General features: G+C 35.8%; 1 protein-coding gene across 1 annotated transcript; it reads left to right on the top strand.

Annotated features, from left to right (window-relative positions):
• Positions 1-2,514: 2,514 nt before the first annotated feature.
• Positions 2,515-3,105, top strand: LOC150084171 (uncharacterized). The gene has a single exon (XM_090376142.1). It carries the CDS (start codon positions 2,515-2,517, stop codon positions 3,103-3,105), a length of 591 nt encoding a protein of 196 aa, XP_090232268.1.
• Positions 3,106-3,792: the final 687 nt, after the last annotated feature.

Here is a 3,792-nt window from a genome sequence, read left to right as displayed (position 1 = left end):
GGTTAAAACAATTAAAAATAATGCTAAAATCGTTAAAATATACTAAAATATCGAAGCTTTCGGAGACCACTGTCTCCTTCCTCAACAGTGTACTATTACTGGTACGACACATCCTTCAGTAACAGGCCCATGGCACTCAAACACCTGATCCAACAAGTAAAATTTTAACCGCTTGGCTGGTGTTTGAGTGTAATTATTTCAATATAAAACAATTATAATCGTCATCAACCAACATACACACAAAATTTGAATATTATAAGAAGTAAATTCGCAATTTGTAAAAATAAAAGAATAATATTAATACAGAAGATCCTTGATAATGATGAAAAAAATAATTATGCTGGACTCAATAAACATTCTTGCAGAATTTTAAGGAATTCATTTCCCAATTAAAGTAATGATTTAGTGTCAGTCTTTAGTATTAGTATCATGCCAGATATAAGGCCAAATGATGCATGGAAGCGGACTTTTTGTGTATCAGCCAAAAAATAAATGAAATAAAAAAATATAGCAGCAACAGTAATAATAAAATAAAACAGAAGATTCATATTGTTCCTTCAAGATAACCATTGAACTTAGACAGACTTCCTGCCTTGCTGAATGGCAACTTATTCCAGTGGTCAACAACCCACTGCTCATTGATGAACTTCATAAAATCCAGTCTTCTTTTATGCCCTAATTCTTGTCTCACCTAAGGGGGAGAACAGACCTTTCTCATTGATTTTATTCAATCCTTCAGTGCCTTATACACACCTCAGATGTCTACTTGTCAAACTTTGCAGTTCACACCTTCTAAGTTGTTCTTCATATGTGCATCGATTTGCACTTGTCACTAATCTGGTCACCCTTCTTTGAACCCTCTCAAGAAGTTCAATGTCTTTTTTAGATGTAGTCTACAGACCTGAACATAATATTCTAAATGCGGTCTAATTATCGATAATGAAGCCTTTTGCCTACTAACAAAAGCCCCATAAATTACTGACAAGACACTCTCTGCCTTCTTAACTGTCTGTTTACGCTGCACGGAAAATTTCATGTCAAACTAATTCGTTTGACATGAAATCCTAAATCTTTTTCGTATCGAATTATTTTTCGCTCCTTTCCCCCTAGCTTATACGAGAGTCCAGGATTTCTGTTCCCCAAATACATACGTATTAAACTTTATTTGCCATTTATCGGATCATATATGTAACCGATACAAGTTTTTTCGGACCATATATGCAACTGAACCAAGAATTTTTGGAGCAAAATAGCCTGGCTGGCATTCTTAACTACCCTTTCCCCGCTTCAAATCATCAGTAAATTTCGACAGCGTCCCTTGAATACTCTTCATTATTCAAGGGAAGCTGTGAAAGTAGAAGGAAGGAAGGGACCAAACGCTGAGCCCGGAGAGACTCCATCTGTTCGAGTAAACCAGTACATGGTTTACTCGAAAGATTGACCATTTATGATAACCCTTTGTTTGCGATCTTTTAGCTAACCTTTGCAATCCAGTATAGGATCCTACTGGATCCTATACTGGATTGCAAATATCCATGTTAAGAGGATCCAGTATAGGATCCATAGTTAAGAGGATCCAGTATAGGATCCATAGTTAAGAGGATCCAGTATAGGATCCTCTTAACTCCTTCCGGGTTATACAGCGGCCTTCCATGAAGGAATGTATTAAAAGCTTTACTGAAGCTCAAATATATAAAGTAAAAATTGTTCCCTTCATCCAACTGTTTAATGAGCACTTCATAGTAATTTACCAGACTGGTCAAGCGTAACGAACCGTTAAGGAACCAATACTGGAATCTATTCAAGATACCATTCTTGTCAAGATGGTCCTGAATGGCATGCTTAATCACAGGCTCCAGACGTTCTCTATCAAAGACGTCAGACTCCTGGCCTGTAGTTACCCAACTCCTCTTCAGCACCACTATGTGGATTTGGAAGACATTAGCACTCCTGAAGTTCAACTGAGGAGGGGAAATCTTCCCGGAGTCTGGGATGCTTTCATTAACATTCCCAACGGTCTGATTGACATGCAGCCTTTTTAATTACAGCCGAATATATGCTTGATTCTCGCTGTTTTATTCATTCAGGTTTTTTTTTGGAAAAATTGATATTTCTTTTAACGCGATGTGTACCCGGTCGGGATGTAATAACAGCACTCGAAGCTGGATTTTTAGATAGTTGCGAGACATCTAAAATATATTCACTGTTTTAAAATAAATATGAGAAATAAACTTGATTCGCTATGATTTGCTGCTACACAAATTTATAGAAAACCCTTAACAGCACATGATTTTTATTAATTTCTTTATTTTTACTCATGATAGAGAAAACATAAAATCCAACTTGTTATTTGCTGCTTAACTTTCCAATGAAAAAGAAAGAAACCAACCCATTGGTCGAGTAATTAAATTAAAAACTTCATTATTTGCGGACGATCAAATAATAACAGCTCAGAATAAAGATGAACTTCAAAAATCAATTTTTACCTTAAATAATATTGCTAAAACATTTGGAATGGAAATTTCAAATGAAAAGACTAAAGTTATGGCATTTAAAGGTAACTATCCAATCAGAAGTAAAATAGTAATAGAAAATACCATCCTGGAACAAGTAAATTCATTCAAGTATCTTGGATGTTATCTTTCTTATGTCGAAGGAAAATATATAGAATTAAAACTTTCCAATTTTCTAAAAGTTACAGGTTTAATTGACAATATCCTAAAACCGAATAATGTTCAAAAGCATAAAAGGATAAAAGCTTATAAGGTGATAGCAACACCCACTTTATTCTATGGAAGTGAAACTTGGACAATTACATCAGAAGATGAGAAAAGGATTGAAAGTACTGAAATGAATTTTATTCGCCAAACCAGTGGCTATAGATTATTGGACAAGAAGAAAAGTTCTGAGATTCGTAAAGAATTAGGTATTGATCCAATAATAGATATAATCTACAATTACCGAGGAAAATGGATTAATCATTTGGACAGGATGCATCCAGCAAGATTACAAAAGAAGATTATTAAATATCGGCCAGATGGAAGAAGAGATCTAGGATGTCCGAAGAAAAGATGGACTGAGACCGGAACAGGCCATCTGGCCTAAATCCTTGAAAGGATGATGATGATGATGATGATGATGATGAAAAGGAAACCAATTGTGGTAAAATTACAAGTACACCGGTGCTCAAAAGCTAAGGAACACTGAATGCAAATAAATCAAAAATATTTTTATTAAACCATGACAAAAACTTAATGAGAATTTGTTTTCATGCATCATAACAATGCACAAAGAAAAATTTCAGTCTGAAGTTCAAGTTTATGTAAATGAGTTAACGAGCGAAAAAAAAAAAAAAAATCGCGCTTTGATAACCCATGGAAACGAGGAGTTATATGCCTTATAAGGTGCGTAATCTGCTAGATTAGTCATACATGTATGACAGGTAGACATACAAATATGGCACTGATTCCTTATGTTAAGAATAAGACTACTAATTAACGAGCTGGTTGCTGGCAACACTCCTATGAGCATCCCAAACACTTTTGGATTTAGGGCTGAAGATGCGCTCCTTTTCTCTGAAGGTGTCCTCACAGAGCCTCACTAGGAGGCTCTGTAAGGATACGCATTAGCGACCATTAAGAAAGTCTGGCACAACTGCTCCTGCAAAAGGGCAAACATAAGGATCAAGGGTATCATTTCGTTATCTTACAGCAGTGAGAGTTCCTCGCTGGAACATATGGAGGTCTGTTCGTTCAATGACAGCCCACAACGTTGAATTGTCACCTCCAAACG

The sequence above is a fragment of the Mastigoproctus giganteus genome, chromosome 6 (genome assembly GCF_048544385.1).
Source record: "Mastigoproctus giganteus isolate SK-2022 chromosome 6, ASM4854438v1, whole genome shotgun sequence".
In the NCBI taxonomy this organism is placed as follows: domain Eukaryota; kingdom Metazoa; phylum Arthropoda; class Arachnida; order Uropygi; family Thelyphonidae; genus Mastigoproctus; species Mastigoproctus giganteus.
This window is presented reverse-complemented; position numbering and strand designations above follow the sequence as displayed.

Excerpts from the sequence above, each read along its gene's own strand:
- LOC150084171 (XM_090376142.1), top strand. The coding sequence starts at position 2,515 with ATGGAAATTTCAAATGAAAAGACTAAAGTTATGGCATTTAAAGGTAAC.